The 26991-nt window shown below is 61.4% G+C and overlaps 2 protein-coding genes across 3 annotated transcripts in view; one reads left to right on the top strand and one right to left on the bottom strand.

Moving 5' to 3' along the window:
* TSHZ3 (teashirt zinc finger homeobox 3) overlaps window positions 1-14056 on the top strand; it is a 57742-nt gene extending 43686 nt beyond the window's left edge. For both annotated transcript variants that reach the window (XM_059668161.1, XM_059668160.1), the window contains one exon: window positions 9298-14056. In XM_059668161.1, the coding sequence (XP_059524144.1) occupies window positions 9298-12500 (3203 nt within the window). In that variant the 3' untranslated portion in view covers window positions 12501-14056. The remainder of the gene's footprint in view (window positions 1-9297) is intronic.
* Window positions 14057-18973: 4917 nt separating this feature from the next.
* On the bottom strand, window positions 18974-20473 carry LOC132216288 (uncharacterized). The gene has a single exon (XM_059665454.1). It carries the CDS (start codon window positions 20471-20473, stop codon window positions 18974-18976), a length of 1500 nt encoding a protein of 499 aa, XP_059521437.1.
* Window positions 20474-26991: the final 6518 nt, after the last annotated feature.

Genomic DNA, 26991 nt, shown 5'->3' with positions numbered 1-26991 from the left:
GTCAGCAGCGCCCCCACGTGCTGGCTGCTGTTTGACCAGCCGGGCACTCAGGGGGACCCAGTGTCCTCACATGAGAAGAGGGTGGGTGTGAGGAGGCAGGCGGGGAGAGGGGAATGAACCCTCCACAGTGTCCTGAAAACAAGAATAGCGAGAACCCCGGGGGACGCCCACTGCTGCCATCACCCCAGTGTCACTGCCCGCTGGGCCGGGGGAAGCGGGCGGCCTCGCTAGGGGCTCCTGAGTGTCCACACGGGGCCCTCGGCGGGCCTTGCCATCGTCCCTGTGGCACCTGCTCCGTGACGATGCTGGAGCCTCTCCTTCGGGCACGTCCGGCTCGGCCGCACCCCGGGTGCCATGCCCTCATCTGGTGATTTCCATGCCGTTCTCATGGTGCACAGTATGGAGGCCGGGACGAGGCGCTGGCACAGGGACGTCCTGGCTGTGGCCGTCGCATTTTAATCCCAGCAGTTGTCCCTGTGCACCGGCGTGTGCTGGTTACACAAGGTGGCACAGGGCCCATGGGCCGGCCACCCCGGTGGGGAAAGGCAGTGCTTTTCGTTGGGGCACCGCCTTCCGGGACTCGGGAGGGCCCAGCCATCCTCCCTCTGAGGAACCGGGGACTGGGTCCCTCACGTCCCTCAGGCCTGGTGTCGCAGGCCCCACCCGCCTGCCACCGCCGTCCTATCCTCGCCCAGGAGACGCCTCTGAGATTCGCTAATGGCAGTGGAAGCTGTTCTGATACAGCCGCAAGGCTCTCCTCCTGAACGAGCGTGTTTAATGTAAACATGCTCTCAGAGATCTTTCAAGTGATTGACACGGAGATGATGAGCGCTCGGCTCGACGGTGGTTTTGCATAATCTCACGTCAGGCGCTCGGTGCACCGCAGTCCGTGCTCCCGTCAGCTCCTTGCTCCCACGGCCCCTCCGTCCTTAGAAGTCGCCCAGTGCACCCCCGACGGGCTCTGTGTGCGGGGAGGGCTGTCGGCCCTGGAGCTCCTGGGGACACGGCTTCCTCTAGAGAAACCTCCCGGAGAGGAGACGTCCCCCGGGAGCCATGTATGGGCCCCTGGTCCCCTCAGCAGGAGAGAGGCCTGGACCCGCCCCCAGAGGCCATCCCACAGGAAGCTAGTTGTAACCTACTTTCCCAGCTGGGCTTTTTTTAATGTCAAATTGAGGCCATCTTTGGTGATGCAAAAAAAAAAAAAAGAAAATTGGTGTTGGATTGTGATCATACCTAACTGCCCTGATCCCGGAGCGCTGTCCCTGTGCAGTGAGGCAGCCTGAGTCCGGACCACAGGCTCCCCCTCCGTGGCAGCTGCTGGGTCCCGCAGGCCCTCATCTGTCTCTGGGGATCTGTGGTGCGCGGCAAGCATGGCGCGGGGACAGGGTTAGAGCCGTGTGCAGAACATTCCCCGGAGCTGGAAGGTCGATCAGATCGCTGGGATCGATGGGGCCGTGGGATCCTGCCCAGGGGAGGTGCCCACCTTCGCAGGGAGAGTCCGCACCCTGCACGCGCGCACACACACACACACACACACACACACACACACACACACACACACTGCTCTGTCTGGGAGCCATTCGTCTCTGCATGTCAAATTGCAATAATTAACCATTATTGATCTTAAATTCAATTAACTTCATTAACACAGGTCATGATGGGGGTGCTTGTAAGGGAAAGGCATTTGGCAAGTGTCTCTGCTCCTGTGACATGCGTCCTCCCGGTGGCGGTGGTGGTCCAGACTCCCCTCGGAGGCAGCGGGCAGCGGGAACAGGGCCGGCGGAGGCTCCAAGGGGTTTGTGCAGGAGGCGAGGCGGGCAGTGCGGGGCAATGATTTCCCGAGGTGGGGACTCTGCCTGTGCCCCCTCTCCCCCTCGCAGAGCCGGCACCTGACTCAGGAGCTCCCAGGTGTCCCTGCCCTGGAAAGCAGCCCTCCCTCCCGCCCTGTCTGTTTTCAGATGAAAAGACACTTGCCCTCTTGGCCAGGGGAGGAGAGAAGCTTCCCACTCCCTGAGCCTCAGTCTCCCTGTCCATTCAATGGGCATGATGTTGGCTTGCCCTCCCCGGGGATGTTCCAGAGCTCCCTCCCTCCCCATGGGGGTGCCATCCTGCGAGGCAGGGCTTCAGGGGCAGGAGGCCTGTGTGTTGACAACCGATCTGGGTTTAATTCCTATGGAAATCTGCTTGTCTTCTCGGTCAGGGAAACAAAACAAACCAAAAAGAGCAAGCATGACGTCTGCCTTCTGTATCTGTGACATCTTTTCATTTGAACGTTTGATTCAATTCAAAGAGATTTGCAGGCCCCCAGCGTGCGCCAGGCCCTGGGGACAGTGTCCTCGCCCACAGGCAGCTCTCACCCACATTAGCCAGCAGTCACGGGGGCACGCCCTTGGCCCTCGCCCCTGTCTCTGCTCTGAGGCGTGGGAGGAGGTGACCTATGTGAGGTGGGGGGCCCTGCAGGCTGCTCTGCCCTGAACTGGAGAGTGTGGAGGAAGCTGGGGGGCTTCCGCCTGTGCTGACACTTGTCTGTGGTGGCGCTCACCCTAAGCGGCGCCTACCCATTGGGGGACCTGGGCCAGGAGTCACTGGGGTGTTTACGCGGGTCGCGTGAGGGGGCGGGGCAAGGCGCGCGGTCCCAGCCCCTGGGAGGTGTATGGAGAGACACTGATGCGTGCGGTAGCCATCGCACACACGGAGATGAACCCAGGACAGACGCAGACGGCAGTGCCGACCACCCCTCCTTAGTTCCCCTAGAATTAGACCTGGGAGGCCTTTCCGTCCGTGTCTGTCCCTGAAATGAGAGAGGCAGGTGGGAACAGACCTGAAGGGGCGGGCGGAGGAGGGTGTTGGCAGGCAGGGAGCCATGTGAGAAATGGAGCCTCAGACGCCACGTGGAAGGAGAGCGAGAGAGCAGACGCCACGACGAGACCAGAGAAACCTTCCCAGGGGAAGGGGCACGCGTGGTGGGGTGGGCAGTGAGACCGGGCGCGGATGGTGCGGTGGAGGTGGGTGATGCTGGCCCTGGGTGTCCAGCTTAGGAGCTGGTGTGGGCCTGACCCTCTAATGCTCGGAGCTCCTTAACCAAGACCCTTAGGCTGTGACTCTGAGCTGTTCATTTTGGTAACTTCTTCCTCACTCGAAAGCATGGAGAGTATGTATTTAGTGTCATATACATGTAGATGAAGGGATGGCTTACTGGGTGGGTGGATCTATGGGTAGGTGGATAGATGGATGGGTGGATGGGTGGGTGGATGGGTGGGTGGGTGGCTGGATGTTGGATGGGGGTGGGTGTTGGGTGGGGTGGGTGTTGGATGGGGGTAGGTGTTGGGTAGGGGTGGGTGTTGGATGGGGGTGGGTGTTGGGTGGGGGTGGGTGTTGGATGGGGGTGGATGTTGGTGGGGGTGGATGTTGGATGGGGTGGGTGTTGGGTAGGGGTGGGTGTTGGGTGGGGGTGGGTGTTGGATGGGGGTGGGTGTTGGGTGGGGGTGGATGTTGGGTGGGGGTGGATGTTGGGTGGGGGTGGATGTTGGATGGGGTGGGTGTTGGGTAGGGGTGGGTGTTGGGTGGGGGTGGGTGTTGGATGGGGGTGGGTGTTGGGTTGGGGTGGATGTTGGATGGGGTGGGGGTGGGTGTTGGATGGGGGTGGATGTTGGATGGGGTGGGTGTTGGATGGGGTGGGTGTTGGGTGGGGGTGGGGGTGGGTGTTGGGTGGGGGTGGGTGTTGGGTGGGGTGGGTGTTGGGTGGGGTGGGTGTTGGGTGGGGGTGGGTGTTGGATGGGGGTGGATGTTGGATGGGGTGGGTGTTGGATGGGGTGGGGGTGGGTGTTGGATGGGGGTGGGTGTTGGATGGGGTGGGTGTTGGGTGGTGGTGGGTGTTGGGTGGTGGTGGGTGTTGGGTGGGGTGGGTGTTGGATGGGGTGGGTGTTGGATGGGGTGGGTGTTGGGTGGGGGTGGGGGTGGGTGTTGGGTGGGGGTGGGTATTGGATAGAGTGGGTGTTGGATGGGGGTGGATGGAAGGGTAGGTGGGTTTGGTGAACCAGTTGGCCGTCTTCCATGTGAATTGACCCCTCTCTCTTGAAAACCCTGTGTACTGCTCCCTGAACACAGCGCTGTGGGTGCTGGGGGAGCAGCGCGAAGGCCTGGTGAGCACTGGGCTTGCACAGTACAGCCCACTCGGGACAGGCCCATCGTCAAGGCTGCCCCCCTCCCCCCAGCCCGTCGCCCTGTTCTCAGCTGTGGTCCCCCAGGTTGTGAGATCCTGTGTAGACAGATAGGAGTCCGCTGGGTCCCACAGCTGCCTTAGGGGGGACTCCAGGCTCCCTGGTGAGGGTCCCTCTCCTCCCTCAGGAGCTCCCAGGCCCCGAGCTGATGGTGTCTGAGGCACTGACCTCTGCGCACGGGGTTGGGACGTCCAAGCACCTTCCGCGTCAGGACTCACCGGCTGCTGTTGGCTGTGGTCGGGGCTTCCACACGGGGAGAGAGGATCTGCTGTTTGGAGGAAGTGACTCTCCACGTCCTGAGGTCCGTGGTCAGTGAGGGGCTGCCTCCGGGATTTTGTGAACTGACAGAGGCGAAGGGCCCAGGGAAGAGGCTCAGACTTAGACTCTCCACTCCAGGCGCGGGCAGACGCGGGCAGGCAGTGCCACAGGGGCGTCGCCGTCTCCTCCTCTCTGCCGCGACTTGGCTTTGCCCCGTAGATGGTCCTGGGTTAGCAGGCGAATGGCCTGTCCGCCGCCACCACCCCCGGGCTGGGCTGGACCACGGTTCTGCCTGGCGGTTCTGGCGGGGAGGGACTTCCCCTGGGGGCGTGGTGCCCGTGGGGCTCAGGTGTCCCGCACGGAGGGCTTATTCACTCTTCATTCGGGAAGTTCTGTCCGCCGACCGCTGTCCGGGTGACTGTGTCCGTGGTGCGCATTCCTTTGGGTGGGATTGGTGCCCCTCTGTAGCTGAGCGTATCCCTGGAAATGGGTGCATTTGGAGCTGAGGGAGCTGTCTTTCCTCTCTGTCCAGGGCCTCTATCGCCCTGACTTCCTCTGTGCCTTCTGCCTTCCCAGGAGGTCCCGGGGGCGGGGGAGGGGCTGGCCTGATGGGGGTGGGGGGCTCCAGGCATGGCTCCGGGGGCCCAGGCCGCTCGCTCTCCCCAGCATCTGCAGGAAGGGGCCTGTCTGGGTTCCGCGTCTGTGCCTTCGGAACAGGGTGGGGCTCCAACGCCTGGGAGGGTCACGGGTCACGGTCACTGCCTCAGAGGATCGGCCGCGGCCTTCAGCCTGAGCCCCTGGTCACTCTGGCCTTGCTCGCGCCGACTGCCCCACCCACAGCGAGGTCACGCTCTACCTGCATGAGAACCGCCCAGCTTCGTGAGCAGGTGCCACCAACCGAACGGCCGGCGCCTCACACATCACATCAAACCAGCTGGCTCACATGAGCATCCCGCCTCGCTGGAGGGAGACAGTCCGTCGGGGCGGCTGCCGCCTCGGGAGAAGTCCTGACCCCAGGACCACGGCCCGGCGGCCCTTTGGGCTCCTCCTGGTTCCGGGGCAGCGGCAGCCGCAGGGCTGCCCGAGAGGCCCCTGGTCTCCCTGGGACCCCCAAGAACGCCGCTCTCTTTGTCCCTAGAGGCTGCGACCTCGTCACTCAGACAGCCCGAGGGAGGTTTCTGGGGCCCCAAGTCCCCAGGCGGGCGCTGGAGGGCCCAGCAAAGCCCTCCTGGCACAGACTTTCTCTGCTCCCTGCCGAGTGTCCTAACAGGCCCCACAACTCGGTCCACTCACCGTGGTGCTGCCAGTGCCTTTGCTGAGCTCCCTCCACCCATCACCCCTCCGCCATCTCCTGGCTCTCCTGCACCAGAAGGAAGGTTTCCCTCAGTGCTGCTCCTCAAAGCCCCGCCCAGCAGCAGCCAGGGGACTCACCCCATCCTGGCTGTCGCCTTCCCGGGCCCTGAGCTTCCGGGAGCTGGGAGCTGCCCAGTGAGTGAGCCTGTGATCACTGTGGCCCAGCCTGAGCACCCGCCTGCGGCACTGCCCCTGCACCCTCCAGGGCTCCCAGCAGCCCGTGGGATGGGCTCCCCTAGCTCCTGGGTGACTGTCAGAGGCGCTCCCGCCCCGTGGGCCAGGGGCAGGCACTTTGCACAGAGAGACCCTGTGAAAGCACCCAGAGGCGCGAAGCGGCCCTTTGTGTGACGCGGGTCCTTTCGGTTGGACGTCCCAGGTGTGATTAGAACAGGGTGAGAGGGAGGTTTTCTCCCGTGGAGAGGAAGGCGGTGGCTCAAGACCAGAGCTTACCTGACACAGGGCTGGGCTCCCCTGGAGAAGGTGGTCAGGCAGGGCCTGGGCTGTGGGGACCCTGGCAGCCAGAGGGTCTGGGGTCTGAGGCGCCTCCCCCACTGGAACACGCCTTCCCCCAGGAACCCAGCCAGATGGGCCCAGTGGGTGGGTGGTGAGTGGGCTGTGGGTGGGCCCAGGCTGCTGCCCTGCAAGGAGACCCACTCCGGGTGGGTTCTGTGTCCTGCCAGCCCCGAGGCCTGTCTGCAGAGCCCTGCTGACATGCCGTCACTCAGAGCCGACCCAGGAAGGACTTGGGTCAGACCAGCTCTGCTCTGGGACTGGTCGAGCCTCCATCACCTCGGTGTCCGGGCAGCTGTCGAGGAGGCAGGAGAAGGCGTCTGTGCTGTGCGCTGGTGGTCCATTCACTCACGGCGTCACTCCCCCGTCAGCGGGGCCAGCGAGGGGCTCCGGGCCAGCAGTGGGGAGGTGGTGCCTGCACTGAGCTTCTGGGGTCCCTGCTCTGGGAGCCACGTGCTCCCGGGGCGGGAGGTGGACCGGGGAGCCACTAGGCTTCCCCTTCACTGGCGGCCTCCACGCCACGGTGGGCTCTTCCCTGTGCTCCTGGCCCTGCTTCTTTTGGCTTCAGGGGCCGAGTCGGATTTCTGCCTCTCCCACACGGAGTTCCCGGGGCTGGAGTGGGAGCAGAGCGCCCAGGGGTGGTTCCTGGGTGTCTCTGGGAGACAAGCACCGAGATCCATCCCTGTGCACACGGCTGGGCTCCAGGGGCCGGTGCTCTGACCCAGTGGTTCTCAACCTGTGGGTCGCGACCCCTTTGGGGGTTGAAAGACCCTTTCACAGGGGTCGCCTAAAACCATCGGAAAACACACATATAATTACATATTGTTTTTGTGATGAATCACTATGCTTTAATGATGTTCAATTTGTAACAATGAAATTGGGGGTCACCACAACATGAGGAACTGTATTAAAGGGTCGCGGCCTTAGGAAAGTTGAGAAGCACTTATCTGACCCGTCTGCTCCGCGTCCCGTCTGCCAGGACGAGGGGAGCCCCTGATGCAGGGCTCCCTGTGCTCACCCCAGGGCGGGTCCAGACAGACTGCGACCCTGGTCACCCTCCCCCGGTGCCCCCCCTCACCCCCCCAAATGCTGGTCCCGGGGGTTTGCGAGCCAGGCCTCACACCGTGCTGTGAGCTGAGGAAGGTGGGACAGTGCGGCTCTGCAGTTTCCCTTTCTGTCCCTTTTCCAGGGCACGCATCCCCTGTGTCAGCGTGGCCAGCCCGGCAGCCAGGCCCCCTGTGGACCCTGCCCATTGGGCCTGGCCGAGGGAAAGAGCTTATCAGCCTTTAACGTGTCAGCCTCAGCGCACGGCCTCACACTTAAGGTCCCCCCAGCACGTCGCACCTCCGACGGCCGGAGCAGGGCCGCCCCCTGTCCCTCAGAAGGGACCTCGCTCCCTCGTGTGCCAGGAGCAGTGTCCCTGCCCCTAGGCTGGTCCTCCCCGGGCACCGGGATGCAGCCCCCACCCGCTTCTCAGCGCAGGAAGCCAGGTGCTCAGACAGGCCTGGGAAGGCACAGCGGGCGGACCCGCCGGAAGCCTGTGGGCGCGTCTGCGGGTCCTCACTGGTCTGAGTCCCGCGCTGGTTCCGGGTGAAACCCGCCGAGGGCGCCGGGGCCGTGTGGCAGTGAAGCCCACTCAGAGCTGCTCTTTCCCAGAGTCTGTGTCCGTTTTCCGTCCGCCATGCAGGCGGCTCTGGCCTCCCACGCTCGCCCCGCTGGCCTGCAGCACACGGGTGTGGGGGGCAGACAGTGACGCCCCTTCTCCTCTGGCTTCAGACTGTGACCCCCACAGGGCTCCGCCTCCTGGGGACCCAGTGGGTGAGGGACGTCCACGGTGCTGTCCTCCACGGCCCCACTCAGCGTTCAGGGCCAGGCGGGCTCCCCTCCGGAGTAACCCCAGTCACCAAGTGCAGGAGAATGAAAAGGTCATTTTGTTCCAATAACCAGTGTCCTCCGGCCTCGCCCGGGCGGGTGCCTCTGCAGCCAGGTGCCCGCCCGCCCTCACCTGCTCGGGACCTGCTCGCGGGTTTACCTCCGAGCCTCCGGCTCCCGGAGCGGCCGGGCCGTGGTGCCCGTGAGGCTGGTGCTGAGTGAATATTGACAAAGTCGTCTAAAGAGCAAACACTTTGGCATTTGTAAGGTCCACGGCGAGGTCTTGTATATATTGACACAGCAGGAGTGAGCGCCGCATACCAATGGTCCCGAGCTGGCTCTGACAGCACCTGCGCCGGCGTGTGCGTGCAGGCGGCCGGACGGCCGCGTGGACAGGGCGCAGGGCCTCTTCCCTCCCGTCTGGAGCACACCAGTGCCCGTCTCTTGGTAGGTCATGTGCGCTCAGCTTCCGGGAGACCCGCTTTTCCAGAGGATAAAAGGGGGAAAAGCCACACAATCTCATCTTCAATTTACTTCAGTTGGTGTACTTTCTTTTTACTTCGTAAAAATTTTATTGATGTTTTTGTCCTTTGTATTTATTAAAGATTGAGCCTCAAAAATGTAATGAGTAAAAAATGCTTGCTTAATTTAAATTGTGAACCTGTCTGTTAAGAAATGCATTAGGGGTAGGAGAAGCATAAGACATATTAATTGACAGACAGGAACTGCTGTCTCTGAGGTTGATACAGGTAATTCATTACTTTAGGAGTGAGTGCCACCTCCAGAATGTGCTTCATTAATTTCAAATTTAGTTTTAATTTCAAGCTGTTGCCCCTTGAGAAGAATAAGGTGGCAAATTATGTTTGAAGAGCAGATATTTTTTGTGCTCCAGAGAAACACCACATTGTAACTATTTAATTTTACAAATAAATGTGCCCATCGGCTTCGCTGCCTTTTCCCGGGAGCTGAGAAAATATTCCAGGTAAGACCAACACCTACTAATGCTTTCTTCTCTTTCTCTTCTCCTCCCGGTCTCTCCTCTTTCTGTCACACCTGCCCCACCTTCCCGCCTGTCACCACGCAGCCTATGTGTCCGACGAGCTCAAGGCTGCCGCCCTGGTGGAGGAAGAGCTGGACCCCGCGGGGAGCCCGGCAGATGGGGAGCCCTCGGCCAAGTACGCATGCCCCGAGAAGGAGCTCGGCAAGCCCTGCGCCAGCTACCAGAACTCGCCGGCCGCCGAGTTCTCCAGCCACGACATGGACAGCGAGTCCCACATCAGCGAGGCCAGCGACCGCCTGGCCGACTTCGAAAGCGCCTCCATCAAGAACGAGGAGGAGACCAAGGAGGGGGCGGCGGCGCTGGAGGAGACCTCCGTGTCGGACAGCCTGGAGCAGATGAAGGCCGTGTACAACAACTTCCTGTCCAACTCCTACTGGTCCACCCTCAGCCTCAACCTGCACCAGCCGTCCTCGGAGAAGAACCCGGGCAGCAGCAGCAGCAGCAGCAGCAGTAGCAGCAGCTGCGGCAGCGGCAGCTTCGACTGGCACCAGAGCGCCATGGCCAAGACGCTGCAGCAGGTGTCGCCGAGCCGCGCGCTGCCCGAGCCCAGCCTCTTCAGCACCGTGCAGCTGTACCGGCAGAGCAGCAAGCTCTACGGCTCCATCTTCACGGGCGCCAGCAAGTTCCGCTGCCGGGACTGCAGCGCCGCCTACGACACGCTAGTGGAGCTGACGGTGCACATGAACGAGACGGGCCACTACCGCGACGACAACCACGAGGCGGACAACAACAACCCCAAGCGCTGGTCCAAGCCGCGCAAGCGCTCGCTGCTGGAGATGGAGGGGAAGGAGGACGCCCAGAAGGTGCTCAAGTGCATGTACTGCGGCCACTCGTTCGAGTCCCTACAGGACCTGAGCGTCCACATGATCAAAACGAAACACTACCAAAAAGTGCCTCTGAAGGAGCCCGTCACGCCCGTTGCGGCCAAAATCCTCCCCGCCGCCCGGAAGAAGGCGCCCGCGGAGCTGGAGCTGCCCAGCTCGCCGGACTCCACGGGCGGGACGCCCAAGGCCACGCTGGCCGACACCAACGACGTGCTGCAGAAGAACGCCAACCCCTACATCACGCCCAACAACCGCTACGGCCACCAGAACGGGGCCAGCTACGCCTGGCACTTCGAGGCCCGCAAGTCCCAGATCCTCAAGTGCATGGAGTGCGGCAGCTCCCACGACTCCCTGCAGGAGCTCACCGCCCACATGATGGTCACCGGCCACTTCATCAAGGTCACCAACTCGGCCATGAAGAAGGGGAAACCCATCATGGAGACGCCCGTCACGCCCACTGTCACCACCCTGCTGGACGAGAAGGTGCAGTCCGTGCCCCTGGCGGCCACCACCTTCGCGTCCCCCTGCCACACGCCGGCCAGCGTCTCCCCCAAACTGACCGTAGAGGTCAAGAAGGAAGTGGACAAGGAGAAAGCCGTCCCCGACGAGAAACCGAAGGACAAAGAGAAGCCCTGCGAAGAGGAAGAGAAGTATGACATCTCCTCCAAGTACCACTATTTGACGGAAAATGACTTGGAGGAGAGTCCCAAGGGGGGCCTGGACATCCTCAAGTCTCTTGAGAACACCGTGACATCTGCCATCAACAAGGCCCAGAACGGCACCCCCAGCTGGGGCGGCTACCCCAGCATCCACGCCGCCTACCAGCTCCCCAACATGATGAAGCTGTCCCTGGGCTCGTCGGGGAAGAGCGCGCCCCTGAAACCCATGTTCGGCAACAGCGAGATCCTGTCCCCTGCAAAGAGCCAGACCCTGGTCCCCCCACCCAGCAGCCAGACCTCGCCCATGCCCAAGACCAACTTCCACGCCATGGAGGAGCTGGTGAAAAAGGTCACTGAGAAAGTGGCCAAGGTCGAGGAGAAGATGAAGGAGCCGGAGGGCAAGCTCTCTCCACCCAGGCGGGCCACCCCTTCCCCCTGCGGCAGCGACGCCAGCGAGCCCGTCAAGATGGAGGCCTCTGGCGAAGGCGGCTTCCGCAGCCAGGAGCACAGCCCCAGCCCCCCGCGCGAAGGCGACAAGGAGGGCAGCCCCCCAGCGGAGCCTGTGGAGAACGGCCAGGAGCCGGGCAAGCCCGGGGCCGGCAGCCTGAGCAGCACGGCCATCATCACCGACCACCCGCCCGAGCAGCCCTTCGTGAACCCCCTGAGCGCCCTGCAGTCCGTCATGAACATCCACCTGGGCAAGGCCGCCAAGCCCTCCCTGCCGGCCCTGGACCCCATGAGCATGCTCTTCAAGATGAGCAACAGCCTGGCCGAGAAGGCGGCCGTGGCCACGCCCCCTCCGCTGCCGGCCAAGAAGGCGGACCCCCTGGACCGCTATTTCTACCACGCCAGCAACGACCAGCCCATCGACCTGACGAAAGGGAAGAGTGACAAAGGCTGCTCGCTGGGCTCGGTGCTCCTGTCCCCCACGTCCACGTCCCCGGCCACCTCCTCATCCACCGCGACGACGGCGAAGACGTCCGCCGTCGTGTCCTTCATGTCGAGCTCGCCGCTGCGCGAGAACGCCCTGTCCGACATCTCCGACATGCTCAAGAACCTGACGGAGAGCCACACGTCCAAGGCCTCCACCCCCTCCAGCGTCTCCGAGAAGTCCGACGTCGACGGGACCACCCTGGAGGAGGCCGAGGAGGCGACGCCCGCGCAGAAGAGGAAGGGCCGCCAGTCCAACTGGAACCCGCAGCACCTGCTGATCCTGCAGGCCCAGTTCGCCGCCAGCCTGCGGCAGACCTCGGAGGGCAAGTTCATCATGTCGGACCTGAGCCCCCAGGAGCGCATGCACATCTCCCGGTTCACGGGGCTCTCCATGACCACCATCAGCCACTGGCTGGCCAACGTCAAGTACCAGCTCCGAAGGACAGGCGGGACCAAGTTCCTCAAAAACCTGGACACGGGCCACCCCGTGTTCTTCTGCAATGACTGCGCGTCACAAATCAGGACTCCCTCCACCTACATCAGCCACCTGGAGTCGCACCTGGGCTTCCGGCTCCGGGACTTGTCCAGACTGTCCGCCGAGCAGCTGAACAGCCAGACAGCACAAACCAAGTCACCGTCAGAGAAGCTGACGACCGCCTCCCCCGAGGAGGACCTGGGCACCTCCCACCAGTGCAGACTGTGCAGCCGCACCTTCGCGAGCAAGCACGCCGTCAAGCTGCACCTCAGCAAAACCCACGGGAAGTCCCCGGAGGACCACCTGCTCTACGTGTCCGAGCTGGAGAAGCAGTAGCAGTGGCTTCCGGCCCAGACGGCGGTGGTCTGCTCTGGGGAGGCGGCGCCCGCACCGAGGCCGCTCTGTCCCGCCGCACACAGGTTCCCGTCCTCCCGGCAGCGCGGGCGGGCGGTTCTGTACGACTGTAGAGTGTTGATAGAGGTGCGTAATCAGCGGTGGTTACTGGTAACCAGGAAGGCGACGCGCAGTGCTAAGTGTTTGGAACTCTGTGTAAATGGGATTTAGTCGTGAGCACCGACGCTCCAAGCTGCATGCGTAACAGACCATTTAATTAAGCATTTATACCGAAGCGCCCCTCCATGCGCCCGGAGTGGGTGCGCCGCGTTCCTCACCCTTTCATCTTTAGCCCTCTGAGTACTTTGAAGCACTTTTGCATTCGTTTGGTTAAAAAAAAAAATAAAATAAAATGATAATAATGTATGAAGCTCTGTTTTGTAAACTCCTTACCAGCTTCGTTAAAATTAATAATATGAACCTCCATTTATGCAGATCTGCAGGGGTATAACACGCCTTGAAATTTAAAAGAATATTATTTTCACATTGAAACATAAATGTATATATTGTATAGATTTCAGACTCTCTTATGAAGAATGTGATTGTGGTTAAATGACCTTTTTTCCTGCATTTATAGCAACAGTGTTTTATGGACCCGCTATGCTCTGGGCATAAGCCGTGCCTGTGTATAGTGTATATTTCTGTTTCCTTTTTTAAGGTCTATGGGTTCTGTTTTTTTACATGCAAACATTGTAAATTATACAGAAGATGCCACAGATAGCATTTATAAAGTATACAGAAACATTATCTGAAAGCAAAGTATGATTGTTTGTTTTGCTATACAGTACATCTATATTGATAGAGGTTCCCGTTTAAATTATACATATTTATTAGCACCGTGTCATCATTCGTTCCGAGCAGTCTGAACCAACGAGGCCAGCGCGACGTCCACGGCAGGCAGCATCGTCACTATTTTGCACATCGTTTTTTAAAGGTATTTATTAGAAATCAAAGAATGCTCAAAATAAACTCAGTGCTCAAAGGGTTAAGTCTACTTGAAAAGGAAAAAAAAAGAACAAAAAAAAGAGAGAGAGAGAGAGACTTGTACTGTATTTCCTAAACATTGATAAAGCCTTTAAAATGTTTGTACTGTAATACTTTGCTGCGGCCCCGGGGCCGCCCTCCCCACGTACTTCTCAGCCCTTGGCTGCCAGGCCAGTGGCCGGATGCCTTTTTGTTTCAAACGGTAACTTTCTGTTTTCTCCTCCTAATTATTCTCCCCAGATCCCACACTGCAGCTTTATCTTTAGGCTCATGAAAGGTAACCCGTGGTTACCGCTCTCCCAGTGATCCCGTTCTCCCCCAGTTTTGGCAGTTAATTTGCAGCAGTAACTGACAGCTGACACCCCGTGAAAACCCGTGTATAAAATCTCGGCATGTACACAGCACAGCCACTTCCCACACTGTGTGCCCCGTTTCGTTGACAATGCACCACCATTCTGTGACTCTTCACATAACCCTTTTTCTACGGCAGCATTAAAATCGTCTTTTTGCTATAATTTTGTGTCGCGTTCACAATTATGTCTGAAATGTGCTCCGACTAACGAGCGCATTAAAAGGGAATTGCGCGCGGTCTGTTTATGGCTGAGGTGGCCGCGGGGTCTGCCAGGTGCTGGCAGGCGGGAGCCGCTGTAAATCAGGGGAGTTTCCGTGAACTCGGCGCCGGGAGAGCAGGAACACGCTCTGAGGCGGCTTGGGCTGCACACTGGGGAGAAAGGAAGACATTTGCCTGTGGATAGCTTCTCTCTGGGCCAGGGAGGCTGTAGGTGGGGGACAGAGCGCCGGGTCCCAGCTGGGGGGCTGGCGTGGGGTGGGGTCCGGTCTTCCCCTGGGTGTGAGGAGGCAGATGGGAAGTGAGGTCTCTGGAAGCCTCCACGCACGGCGGCTCCTGCCCGTTGACGTGCGATTTCCACGGCGCGGCAGACAACCAGGAGGGGCAGGTGGAGTCGGGCCCAGGGCACAGAAGCTCCCGTGGTGACGAGGCCCGGGAGGTCCGGGGTGGGGGCGGCACCCGCACCGGGGGGCGTGGGGAGAGCGTTTATACGATTGTCACCAGCTCCTATGAGTTCTGGCACATCGTGCCAACAAGACGCGGCATGTCACGTAAAGTTGTGAAACACCTTTGTTACGTGCGCAAACCCCTCTTGCGTTCCCGCGAACCACAGCTCCCACCCCAGGATTACACCAATGAGAGCTGCAGCCTGCCACGTGGTGCAGGAAACACCTCACCTGAAAGAGATACTCTTATTAAAAATGTAAATTAAGCCCTTTCAGAGATGTTTGGCAACACGCCCACATGCTTCCATTCATCCCCACCCCTTTTGTCAGGATGAGTCCCAGATCGCTGTCTGCGCCCGTCTCATCGGCAGTCATCTCTCTCCTGGTTTTAGAGAGAAACTCACCCGAGTTCAGAACAGGGTTTTGGCAAATGGGTTCCAGGCTGGCTGCGCTCACGCCTGTGACGCAGACGCCCACGTGGTCGGGGCCCGCGAGGGCTTCCCTGGGGTCCCATCTCGTGTGGCCCGTCACCGGGCCGCCTGAGCCCTCTCCAGGGAACCCGGCCCCGGGCACAGACCCGCTCCCTCCTGTGCCTCCACACCCTCTCCTCCCGGAGCCCAGATCTCTGCTCTGAGCGTTTCCCGGGTAAATGTAGCGTGGGTTTATTAGAACCCAAAGTCCTGCCTCTAACAGAGTAAACTGACAACACTTCCGTCACCACCCGGCCCGTGCGGCTTGGGGGGGTGGGGTTTGTGGTGCTGGTGGAGCCCTGGACAGTTGGGGAGAAGAACCTGACCTCTGCCCAGCTCCTCCTCAGGCCGCGCCCCCACCCCTGGGACTCCCATTTGGTTGGAGTGAGCATGTCTGGTCCAGGAAGGGGGCACACGGTCACTCACTCGGCATCCAGGCTCAGAGCCGGGGGGGGGGGGGGGGGCTGCTTGTACTCAGGCCCTGAAAGTCACTTCACCCCAAGGGGAAGCAGTGCCTGGGCAGCCGAGGGCCCGGGACGGGGTGCACACCTCACTGGGCAGTGACAGCCCCCAACCACACATCACGGAGGGGCGGCCGGGCCTCAGCCCACCTGGACATGCAAGGCCACTCAGTTCAGGGTCACCGGACGCTGTCCTGGCTGAGGGTGGGCCAGCGCCTGGAATAGCTGCCCCCCGAGCCGGCGCCTACTGCTCCCGCGGCGAAGCAGGACGCAGCCAGCTGCTCCCGGCCAGGCAGAGGCGGCCGCCCCGCAGGGAGGCTCACGGAGGGTGTGAGTGCGGAGGACTGTCATCCAAGTCCGTCTTTACCTGGGTCCCGGGGGGAGGGCGGTTTAATCACAGGTGTGCAGGGGACGACCTCGCCCGTCCCGCCCGGCTTGCCGCAGCCCCCCTGTATCTCACAGCCATCACCTTTACACAGTATCTTAAAATAACATTTGTGATAAATGTGCAATTTAACTAATTTATGGTGCTCTGATGTGCTCAGGGCTACATGCAAGATGAAAACCTTAAATGGAGCTTGAACAGCTCACTTCACAACAAGAAATCAATATGCCACCTCACAGCCCCTCGCCGCAGCCGACAGGCAGCAAAGCACCGCGCGGCAGCCTCCACGTTCGGTGGCCAGGATGCTGCCGTGAACAGAGCCCAGGGCGTGAGGGGCCGGCTGTGATGAGGACCCGTCCCCCAGCACCTCTGCTTCATTTCCTGCTGCGAAAGGGAAGAGTGTCGGCGGCCACCCAGGAGGAGCTGTGCCAGGCGCAGGGCTGTCCCCAGAAGGCCCAGGAGTTCGGGCCGCGGGCTCTGCAAGCCGAGGGCGACTTCCAGCTCTGACCACGCGGCAAGGCGGGTCAGCACCCACCCAACTGCACTGCTCCTCAGGCCTGGCGTGACCACATTTACACAGAAGCCAGGCCTGCAGCCTGCCGAGCCCAGGGCGCTGAGCTCCGTGAGAGCAGGGCCGGGAGCCCGGAGCTTGCGTGGCGGGACCGCAGCCGCGGGAAGCCAGGCGCCTTGAGCAGAGGCTGGGTGAGAGCCATCGTCCCCGGGTGCTAAGTCATCTCATGGGAAAATCAAATGATAGCACTTTTTCAAATTCATCTGTGCGGCTCTCTTGAAATCGGAAAATGGCCGTTGCCTTGTATTCTGTTGATTATTTAGCACAAAAATAACACACTTTGTATAACAGGAAGCAATCATAAAAATGGAAACACGCAAACCCCAACACCACTCTTAGTAATAAATACTTTAACTTTAAAACAATAGCTGTTACCCTATTAGCGATGGAGAAATTACCATTTTTACTCGACCAGAGAGTTATGCTTTTGGTGATAGAAACACTGACCTTTTCTCTCTCGGGATTTGTTATTAAGCACGTGAGATCTTTGGCCAAAGGAAACCTGGAAATGCATGTCCCCTGGGCCGCGGGCGGGCAGCCCCTCTTGGCGGAACCCGGCACCACGCGGGGCAGGACACTCCGCTCCGGAGCGGCTGTGCTGTGGGAAAGGCTCCAGCTCACGTCTTTGGGACCACATCCCCTGCTCCGCCAACCCAGCGCCTGGGCGCTCCTGGACAGCATGATGATGACTCAGGAGTGACTTCCACCGACGCCAGCGTCTTCTCAGGGCTCAGCATTCTGGGGTCAGCACCCCAGTCCTGGTCCAAGGAGCCAGGTGTTTTCAGCGTTGACTTCCAGTGACGGAGATCAAGGGGCTGCTTCCCATGCCCTTTGTGTAACGTCCCGGACCGAGATGCTCTCAGTCCGATGACAGCGATGATCAGCAAGGTGCCCCTTCCCAGGAATCGCAGCCACAGTCAGCTCCCGGGGACCAGGTCCCTGTGTTTCCTGTCTAGCCCGAGCTGTCCCTATAGGAGCTGCCAGCCACATGTGAGTGCTCACATTGAAAGAAATAAAATGGAATCTCAGTTCCTCAGCTGTGCTGGCCCTGGTTCAAGTGCTCAGTAGCCACATGTGGCCGGCGGCTACTTTGGGACACTGTGGGGCGTTCCCATTGTCACAGGAAGTTCGAAGGGACGGTGTGGCCGGCTTCACTCTCCCAGTCAGAGCTCACACCCCCTCGTGCAGGCACGTCCCAGCTACAGGTGTTTCTAAGAATCCTGATTTTGCCAATATGGGTGCAGGCAACATTCTCTCTGCTCGAAGCCAAGGACACATAATTAAAAATTTTTAAAAAATATATTCTTTATTGATTTCAGAGGAAGGGAGAGAGAGAGAGAAACATCAATGATGAAAAAGAAGCATTGACCGGTTGCCTCCTGCACACCCCTTCACTGGGGCTCGAGCCGCAGCCCAGGCATGTGCCCTGACCGGGAATCGAACCATGACCTCCTGGTTCATAGGTCGATGTGTAACCACTGAGCCATGCTGCTCAAAGCCAAGGACACACATAATTAGCCTTGAGCATAAAAGCATAGACAGCAGTGCAGGCATCAGGTAAAGTTGCTGGTCGCGGCCCTGCTGTGGGTGTTACCTGGGCTGCAAACACCAAAGCCCAGAGATCGCGTGGCCGTGGCCGTGGCCGTGGCCTTGCTCTGCCCTGAGCAACGGATCGCAGTCACCGTGTGGCTCTCTTTTTCTAAGTGGACTCCAATCCTTCCGTGGCACTGCGGGGCTCAGACATGGCCTGGGGCTGGCGTGGCTCCTTGCCCCCACGAGTGGGGCCCCGAGAGTCCCATGCCCTACAGGCCTGTGAACCCCGCCAGGCGGCAGCAGAGTAGGGGTGTTCATCCTTCTCTTTCTTTAACAATTAAGACGTTTAAATAGGACTTTGGAAATGACTTTAAATTTGGAGGGTTCAGTTTCAAAAATTATCGCATTTCAACATTTCAGGTCCATTATTTTTTTCCCACGGCAGGATCAGGGACACATTTACGACCGTCATAATAGTGAGTTAGAGATCTCCCAGGCCCAGTGAAGGGAAGTTACGAGAAACCGAAATCTGTTTTAATTGGAGCATTTATGGAAAAAAGAAGTCGAGTGGCTGCTTTTTCCTCCGGATGAGGCTCGGGTCCGTGGCCTTACCTGTGTCCAGCAACCAGGGCCGGTGGCCGTGGCGGGCAGAGCGGGAGGCGTGGAGGGAGTGACGCGGGTGTGTCGGGAAAGAGGCGTTTTCTTTGCCTAAAAAATGGAGGTGCCGCCGTGGGTTCCGCCTCAGCGGCCCTGACACCCGCCGGCGGGCTGACGGACCGGCTCCTGAAGCCTCATCAGGGCTTGTCATCGCTCTAATGAATATCATTTAAATTGCTTTGTCTATTGGTGGAGTTTGGATGTCGATTTAATTTGTGCATGTGTTTGAGTTCTTCTGCTTGGCTAGGCTAACAGAGAGCCGCCGCCTAATGAAAGCTGAGCCGGTGACAGTGTGACGGGCTCCCACCCAGTCAGATGGTTTGAAGGCTGCGGTGACAGCCTCAGACGGATGCAGTGGGAGGGAGGGGGCTTTTCTGTGGCGTGCGGCCTGTTGGGCAGTGTGGCGGGCTGGGCAGTGTGGCCTGTTGGGCAGTGTGGCGGGCTGGGCAGTGCGGCCTGTTGGGCAGTGTGGCAGGCTGGGCAGTGCGGCCTGTTGGGCAGTGCGGCAGGCTGGGCAGTGTGGCGGGCTGGGCAGTGCGGCGGGCTGGGCAGTGTGGTGGGCTGGGCAGTGCGGCCTGTTGGGCAGTGCGGCCTGTTGGGCAGTGTGGCAAGCTGGGCAGTGCGGCGGGCTGGGCAGTGTGCCAGGCTGGGCAGTGCGTCCTGTTGGGCAGTGCGGCCTGTTGGGCAGTGTGGCAGGCTGGACAGTGCGGCGGGCTGGGCAGTGCGGCGGGCTGGGCAGTGTGGTGGGCTGGGCAGTGCGGCCTGTTGGGCAGTGTGGCGGGCTGGGCAGTGCGGCCTGTGGGGCAGTGTGGCATGTTGGGCAGTGTGGAAGGCTGGGCAGTGCGGCGGGCTGGGCAGTGTGGCCTGTTGGGCAGTGTGGCATGTTGGGCAGTGTGGTGGGCTGGGCAGTGTGGCCTGTTGGGCAGTGTGGCATGTTGGGCAGTGTGGTGGGCTGGGCAGTGCGGCCTGTTGGGCAGTGTGGCGGGCTGGGCAGTGCGGCCTGTTGGGCAGTGTGGCATGTTGGGCAGTGTGGCAGGCTGGGCAGTGCGGCGGGCTGGGCAGTGCGGCGGGCTGGGCAGTGTGGTGGGCTGGGCAGTGCGGCCTGTTGGGCAGTGTGGCGGGCTGGGCAGTGCGGCCTGTTGGGCAGTGTGGCATGTTGGGCAGTGTGGCAGGCTGGGCAGTGCGGCGGGCTGGGCAGTGTGGCAGGCTGGGCAGTGCGGCCTGTTGGGCAGTGTGGCATGTTGGGCAGTGCGGCGGGCTGGGCAGTGTGGCGGGCTGGGCAGTGTGGCAGGCTGGGCAGTGCGGTGGGCTGGGCAGTGCGGCGGGCTGGGCAGTGCGGCGGGCTGGGCAGTGCGGCGGGCTGGGCAGTGTGGCAGGCTGGGCAGTGCGGCGGGCTGGGCAGTGTGGCGGGCTGGGCAGTGCGGCGGGCTGGGCAGTGTGGCGGGCTGGGCAGTGCGGCGGGCTGGGCAGTGCGGCCTGTTGGGCAGTGCGGCGGGCTGGGCAGTGCGGCCTGTTGGGCAGTGCGGCGGGCTGGGCAGTGCGGCGGGCTGGGCAGTGCGGCCTGTTGGGCAGTGCGGCCTGTTGGGCAGTGCGGCGGGCTGGGCAGTGTGGTGGGCTGGGCAGTGCAGCCTGTTGGGCAGTGCGGCCTGTTGGGCAGTGCGGCGGGCTGGGCAGTGCGGCCTGTTGGGCAGTGCGGCCTGTTGGGCAGTGCGGCGGGCTGGGCAGTGTGGCGGGCTGGGCAGTGCGGCCTGTTGGGCAGTGTGGCGGGCTGGGCAGTGCGGCGGGCTGGGCAGGGCTGTGCCGGAGCTGGCATGGGCGTGTCCAGATGCCCAGAGACCCATAACTGCAGGGCCCGGGGGCCCTGGAAGGTAGGGTTGGCTTTCCTAAACCTGGGCCTGTGGTCTTGTCTTGAGAGAAGTTCTGAGGAGACTGTGCTCCCGACGGGCAAGGTCCCCTGGACCCTGAGCCATCCCCAGGGGTGAGCCCATCCGGTGTCCTCTCACCTCCGAAGGCCCGATCAGGTCTCACCCTGCGATGGACCCTCAGGCCCGAGCCCAGCCCTGCCCCCCTGGGTCAGCCCAAGATCCATCCGGCCTGTGAGGAGTTTGGGGTTGAGCTGGAGAAAGGAGACAAAACAGGGGCGACAAACACATGACAACGTCCGAGTGAGAGTGAGGTGGGGGAGAAAACACGGAGGGAGGTGCCCGGGCCGAGTCCCCAGCGGGGAGCTGCTCGTTGAGCCGGAGGCCGGGCTGGGCCTGCGGGTGGACAGGAGCGGGCGCTGCAGGGAGGGGCCTGGAGGCGCAGCTTCTCCTGCCCTCACGCACCTTCACGCACCTTCCGAACGGAGGCGGCAGCGCCCTGTGACCTCCTGGCGACAGCCTTCATCAGGCCGCGTCTCCCGGGGCGTCTGGGATCTCACAGGGAGGTCGCCCAGGTCCCCCGGGCCGGGCACAGGGGCGTCCGAAGTCCCTCTGTGCCCAGCGGGCTAACCCGGCTTGCGGAGGACGGTCACGGTGAAGGTGAGGGGCCGGAGGCAGTCTGGGCCTCGGCTGCCGCACAGCCTCACGCAGCACCGTGTCCCCGACTCACCCTGCAGCCTGTGGGCGGCACTCAGGGTGGGCTCCGGCCCAGCGGGCACGCTCCCGGCTAGGGGAGACGCTCGGCCACGCTGACACCCACGCCGCCCGCCCGCGGGGCCCACGCCCGCACCCAGGCCTCCGCCTCCCCTGCTCCGACCTCCTGTGCTGCTCACTCCGTCCGGGACACTTGGCCCGGGTGCCTCACCCGTCCGTTCTATCTTACTTAGTTATTTAATATTCACCTGTTTATGTGTTTATTACCATCAAGTTCCAGAGAGAACGCAGGGCTGTGTCCAGCTCCGTAATGGCCTCATTGCGGCCAAGGCAGTGAGATGGCCGAGGGTGGGAAGCCCCGGGGTGGGGAGGAGGGGGAGGCAGGGACGGGGGACGTGGGGACCTGGCACCCACGGCCACGCCGCTTAGCCAGCTGCACGGAGCGACGTCACACAGGAAAAGGCCGCACAGGAAGTCCCTCCCCAAGGGTGTCCCGGGCTCAGGGCACACCTGGGGCTGACCCGCCGGATGGAGGCTGTGGCCAGGGGAGCGGGCTGTGCGGGCATCTTGTCTTCCTGCCTCTCTGGCCCTTCACACTCGCTGCTGGGCCACTGTCGGTGGCCAGGTTATGAGGGCCGAGGGGGAGGGGCAGCCCCTCGCCACTCTCACGGCTTCAGACTCTCGTCATGTCCCCCGCCCCCCCCCCCCCCGTGTGGGCCCAGATGTGTCCTTCCTCCATGAAATGCCCTGTTGCACAGTGAGTCCCAGTCCACGTGGGTTATAGTAGAACCCGCATGGACACACTGCCATGGGAGTTTGGGGGTGAATGTCCAGTCCTCCCCCAAGAGAGCTGGTGGGGCCTGGGTCACGGCCGGGCGCGGGGGCTGCCGTTCTGAACACTCCTCGTCTGGTCACCCTCCCAGTGCCACCGTCCTGCCGTGTCCCCTCCCGACGCTGCGGCCACAGCCCTGAGGAGCAGACAGGGGGCTGCAGGAGGTTCGGTTCTGTGGGCGTCCTCTCGGCCGCCCCGCCTGGAGCCAGCTCTCCCTGCACCCACATGTCCGCAGCCCCACGGCTCCATCCATCAGCTCGCGTCCAAGTCAACTATTCATTTTATGTATTTCAATTTGGGCAGAACATTTATTTGGCTTAAATTTCCTTTTCAGGGGTTGGAATGTGCCTCGCACACACGGGCAGGGACGATCCTCTCGCGTTTCGTCAGAAGGAGCTCGGTTTACAAAGATAGTAACGGAGCTATTAAACCAACAGCCCCTCTTAAAGCAAACAGACCATTAAAATATAGGACGGTTTATGGCATAAATAAAGGGAGGCTGTAGATTATTTAAAGATAAGACTTTCGAGAAACAGGCATAAAACATTTAAATAATTTCCCCATGATGTGTTTTTTTTTACAAAGTGAACTTCAAAATGCAAATTCAAATTAAGAGAAAAGCAGAGGGAGACGTTAAAATCCATCTTTACTTCTAAAGACAGGGAGACGGCCCGACCGTCCTTCGAGGTCTGTGTGCGGCTTCTTAGGGCCGGGAGGGAGGGGAGCTGCCTGCCTTAGTGGACGGCGGGGTTATCCGCCGGTGGAGGCACAGGGTGGGGAAGGAGCAGGACGCCGGCTTCGGGATCGTCCTCCCCAGACCGCTGACAGAGACGGTCACTGCGTCCATTAGCCCGGCCCATTGTCTTGCCTCGGCACAGAAGGGCTGCACGCGGAGGTAGGTTCCACGGCTGTGCATATTTTAAGGGTTATTTGGCAACAGGCGTAAAGCTAAAAGTAGCCTCTTAATCTAATTAATTGACATTTCTGAATCTTGCTTTCACAACAACACATGGTTTCATGTTCTGGGTTTTAGCACTTGTCAAGCTTTTTTGGAGAATGTTTTGGTCAGAATGACAAGATAATTTGTGACTGAGGCTCCAAGCTAGAGAAGTGTTTAAGGCTATAATGATTTATTATCATCACAGAATAACAAAATTTACAAAGTGTTTCATCAGAATTTCTGAAGTAAGTTTGCCACCACAGGAGAGGACCGGGGTGGGGGCAGCCGGGTTCGGAGACAGGAGGGCTCGGGCTTCATACACAGACGCGGCCGTGACTGATTCCTCAGAATCCCCCCCTTACATTTATCTCGCACGTTCCCGGGAGAGAAACCCCAGAGCCCTGGGGAGGACGCGGGCGAGAGGAGACAGAGCCGCCCTCTCGGGTCTGCAGGCAGGAAGCCGAGGCCCCGCTCCGCGCTGCACATACATGTGGCTGCGGCAGCGACGAATGTCTGCGTTTTGGCAGCGGCCAGAGTGAAAGCAGTCGCACTATCTATAGAAACTTCGAGACGGAGCACGCTTGGAGTGTGCTACTGAAAATGCAAGAAACACATTTTTGAAAGGATGCAATAATATCACTGAGTGACAGTAAATTAACATGCTGACATTTGCAGACTTTCAGAGCATTGCCATAAAAAGAAGTAATACAACATGACTCACTTGGACGTCTCTCCTCCTTCCTGGGAGAGACAGCCGGCCCTGCGAGGCCACCCTGCCGGCCGGCCTCCGCGCCCGCCCCTCTCCCGCTCTGCCGCCTGCTCCGCTCCGCGTCACCTCCGGGGCGAGCGCCGTGCTGGCTTCTGTGCCTGGAAGACAGAGGCCCCTGGAATGTCAGAGCGCTCCTGGCTGTCGGGTCACGCAGCTGGTCGCCGGGTGACGGCCTGCAGGGCCTCCGCCTGTGCAATGCCAGGCCCTGGGGCCTCAGGACACAGACGGGGAGACTGAGGCACAGCAGAGCCCAGCCTCTGTCCCATGGAGTCCCCAGGTGAACACGGGCGTCCTGTCCCCTCCCCGCGCTGGACAGGAGCCTCCGCGGTTGGACCCGCCCGGGCCGGCCTCACAGGTGGTGCCGTGTTGGCCTTGGCTAAATCCATGAGAAAACACCGAGCCCTGGCCGGTGTTGCTAGAGCGTCATCCCACACACCACAGGGCAACAGGTTCGAGTCCCAGTCAAGGGCACATTCCCGGCTGCAGTTGGATACCCAGCCCCGGGGGGGGGGGGGGCGCATGCAGGAGGCAGCCAGTCGATGTCTCTCTCACATCCCAGTTTCTCCGTCCCTCCTCACCTTCCTCCCTCCTCACCTCCCTCCCTTCCCCTTCCACTAAAAATCAATGGAAAATACCCTCAGGTGAGGAATAAAAAAAGAGAGAAAATGCTTGAGGCGGGTGACTCCCACAGGCCAGGGTGGCCCCCGTGCTGACACGCTCACGGCGCCTCCCTTTCTCAGAGGCCTGGCTGCCCCGCCGGAGGCCATGCTGGCCCTCCGGCCTGAGTGCTGTGCCTGCAGGCCCACCCGCTCCCGTGGCCAGACAGGCCTCTGCGTGCCCACAGCCTCGCCCGCGCCTGGGCCGCCGCAGACACTGGGCGCACGTCCGTCCTCTCCCTCCTGAGGACGAAGAGGCTCCCCCCTCCCGGAGGAGCTGCCGGGAAACAGACCCACGTTTTCCACGGCTGCTGCCCCCAGGTCCGCGCGTGGGGAGGCCCCGGGCGGGGCCCAGCCTGGGCAGGAGGAGCGAGGACCCAGGCCAGGAGCAGGCGCTGCTGGCGAGGTCTCAGGCTCACAGAGAGGGGCCCGGTCCGAGCCACGTGCCTGAGGGGACCGGCGGGGCCTGCAGGAGGCCCAGGCCCGAGCCCTGAGCCAGAACCTGGGGAAACACTGAAGACCTGCAGCTTCGATGCTGTTTAGTGACTGAAATCAGGTCCGAAGAGCCGCTGCTCCCCCAACCGGCCGTGTCTGTCTGACCGGGGAGATCCCAGCAGCCCAGGACCCGGGTGTGGTGTCTTCTCAGGGGAGAGTCTCCGGGCCTGGCCATCGGACCATCTGCGGGTTGGCAGGGACCCCCACTTCCCTGGCCGCCCCAGGTCCCAGCTTCTGTGCAAACACGGCCGGTCTGGACTCCGAGCCTTGAGCCGGGAGGGGGGGGGGGGCGCGGGGAGGAGGTCCCTGCAGAACGCAGTCCTGTTTCTCTTCTGAGCAGAATCGCGGGCGGGCTCTGAAGGCAGCGACAGGCGCGCTCCTTCCTGCCCGGGACACGGCGGGCTCCGGGCCCAGCGGGTCCGCGGGGAGTGGCCGCGTGTCGTCACGTGGGGTGTGAGGTGTGCTCTGACCGGACCCGCCCCGACGGCTGACTGTGGGAGCCGGGCCGCGTCCTGGGCGGAGACTATGAGGTAACAGACGTCGAGTCACCTTCCGGCAGAACAGTTTGAGTTAAAATAAAGGGAATGAAAAAGAGGACAATGACCAAAAAATCTATAAAAATGCAATTGCGCTAATATAATTTTATCACTTATTTAAAAATTTAGTCGACCCAAAAGACTACCAAGTGTGAAATTAAGGAACAGCTCCTCGACTTTTATGGAAATCACTCTTCCTCACTTGTCTAATAGCCTGATTTTGTCAGATCATTTATTTCCATGGTTTTAAAACGAGCTTGACAGACAGAATTTTATAACACCACTTTACTGCAAATAAGAACATCATTTTCGCTTATTAAAACTGAAGCTTAGAGAAAGCATTAAAATTAACAGTTCACTCTGCTTCAACCTTTTGAATACTGCCGTGACTTCACCCCGCGCTCCGAGGAAGCCCGGGGCGGGGGTGGCGGGGGCAGGGGGCCCGGGGCCGGGACTCCCACACTCAGGCCAGTGCCCCAGGAACCCCCGCTTGGGGCGCCCCGGCCGCGAGCAACAGCCCCGCCCAGGAGAGCAAGCTGATGGAGGGCCCAGAGCTCAGAGCCTTCTCGCCTTTACTCGCCAATGAAGGGCGACGTCTCCCGTGTGCCAGGCGCTGCCCTAGGCCCTGAGGTGGCACCTGATCACGTCCTGTCCCTGCCGGGCTCTCCCGGTCGGGCTGCCCGAGGCCACTGACCACCTCCGGGTGCTCCCCACACCCACGGTCACCGGCCCTCACGCCCACAGACTCGATCCCGCAGCTGTCAGCCCCCGTTCCTGACGGCTGTGCTGGGGACTGCGGGCTGGTCAGCGGCCAGAGTGGGGCACCTGGAGTCCAGCGGGGCCGGCTCGGCCACCAGCCCCTCAGGACGCCGGGTGCTGTGGAGACCGGCAGCGGGGAGGTCCTGCCCATCAGGTGACCTCACTCCCTTGGATGGAGGGTCCGCCCGTCTCGGGGCCTCCTCCTGTGCCGGGCATGGCGTAGAGCTCCGAGCGGCGGTGAATGGGGGAAACCAGGGGAGGCAGCGTCACGGGGCCGCTGTGCCCGTGCTGCGTCCGTTCAGATCCACGCCGCCGCCTCCCAGCCCGTGGCCCCGGGCAGACATCTGTCACTGCTTAGTGCTGCCGTCTGCTCACAGGTGAGACTGCCCCGGCCCGAGCACCTGGCCCAGCCCCGCCCTCTCTGGCACCTGGCAAAGGGCCTGGCGGGGAGGGGGTGTGGCAGGTGGCAGGCATGTGCGGGCTGCGTGTGGACTGCTGAGCAACAGGGGTTCTCCGTGCAGGGTGACCTGACAGCAGGCCCTCAACTGCAGGAGCCAGGCCCCAGGCGGGTCCCTCCAGGGGCACTCAGTCACCTGGCTTCACGGAGGGGAGGCTGAGGCTGGGGCCCGGACAGCGGGGCCAGGACCACACGCTGTGGTGGGGACTCACACTCACTCGGCCTGGGTGCCCCTCAGCCCGGAGCCCCCCCCCCCGGCCCCCCCTCGCCCAGCCCTGGGCCCCCACCTGGCCTCCTGCACCCCACCTCCTGTCCTGGAAAATCTCAGGACGGGGCCCA

The sequence above is a fragment of the Myotis daubentonii genome, chromosome 15, assembly GCF_963259705.1.
Source record: "Myotis daubentonii chromosome 15, mMyoDau2.1, whole genome shotgun sequence".
NCBI classification, from domain to species: domain Eukaryota; kingdom Metazoa; phylum Chordata; class Mammalia; order Chiroptera; family Vespertilionidae; genus Myotis; species Myotis daubentonii.
The sequence above is the reverse complement of the archived record's forward strand: the minus strand, read 5'-3'. Positions and strand labels throughout refer to the sequence as shown.